General features: G+C 70.0%; 1 protein-coding gene across 1 annotated transcript in view; it reads left to right on the top strand.

Moving 5' to 3' along the window:
• MEF2B (myocyte enhancer factor 2B) overlaps window positions 1-791 on the top strand; it is a 4,194-nt gene that overhangs the window by 2,539 nt on the left and 864 nt on the right. Inside the window, 2 exon segments of the mRNA XM_019472196.1 lie at window positions 599-658; window positions 661-791. The exon segment at window positions 661-791 is cut by the window's right edge and continues 72 nt beyond it. Of these exon segments, the coding sequence (XP_019327741.1) occupies window positions 599-658; window positions 661-791 (191 nt within the window).

Genomic DNA, 791 nt, shown 5'->3' with positions numbered 1-791 from the left:
GGGTGGGGGGGGGGCACTGGCTCTGCGGTATCTGCTGCCTGGGCTGGCATGTGGGGACAGCGCTACCGGGGCGGGCCCAGCCCCAGCATGGCCCTATTGCTGGGACGTGTCCCCTGCGTGCGAGACAAAGCCCCCCCCAGATCTGTAGGCCCCCCCAGGGTGGGCTGGCTCTGGGTCCCCGGGGTGCCTCTGATGCCCAGGGAGGGGGTTGGGACCCCCCGGCCATGGGGTTTCCCTGGGGGTCGGTGTCAGCAGGATGCTCGGTGGCCTTAGGCACCCCCTCCCCAGCAGTAACACCACGGGAAGGAGGGGACAGCATGGCAGGTGGTGAGGGGACCCCCCCCTCAGCTTGCTGCAGCCAAGCATTTCCCAGCAAGTCATCGTGCCCGGTGTCCCCGGGGCCACGTGGATGTCCCCTCCCCAAATTCAGCGAGGAGCTTCTCCGATCCGCTCCCACCTCCTCTTCCTCAGCCCAACACCAGGGAGGGCTTTCGGGGGGGCAGGGGGGGGTGTTGGGGGGGGGGGAGACACTGCATCATGGGTCTCCCAGGAGGTCAGCAGCACAAAGCCTGACGGGGGGCACCCCGCTTTCCCACAGCGACCGCTGTACCCTGCTCTGCAGACCCTGAGCCCTGTGCTCGCCCCGGGCGGTTTCGCCGTGTCGCGGGCCACAGCCTCGCTGGCTTCCCCTTCCTCGCCCCGGCCCAAGCGGGTAAGTCCTGGCCCCTCAGCCCCGGGACAGCCTGGGGCTCAGAGCCCCCCTGGCCACAGACACCCCCCCCCCAGCTCCT

Source organism: Aptenodytes forsteri, unplaced genomic scaffold (assembly GCF_000699145.1).
Source record: "Aptenodytes forsteri isolate BGI_AS27 unplaced genomic scaffold, ASM69914v1 Scaffold147, whole genome shotgun sequence".
In the NCBI taxonomy this organism is placed as follows: domain Eukaryota; kingdom Metazoa; phylum Chordata; class Aves; order Sphenisciformes; family Spheniscidae; genus Aptenodytes; species Aptenodytes forsteri.
The sequence above is the reverse complement of the archived record's forward strand: the minus strand, read 5'-3'. Positions and strand labels throughout refer to the sequence as shown.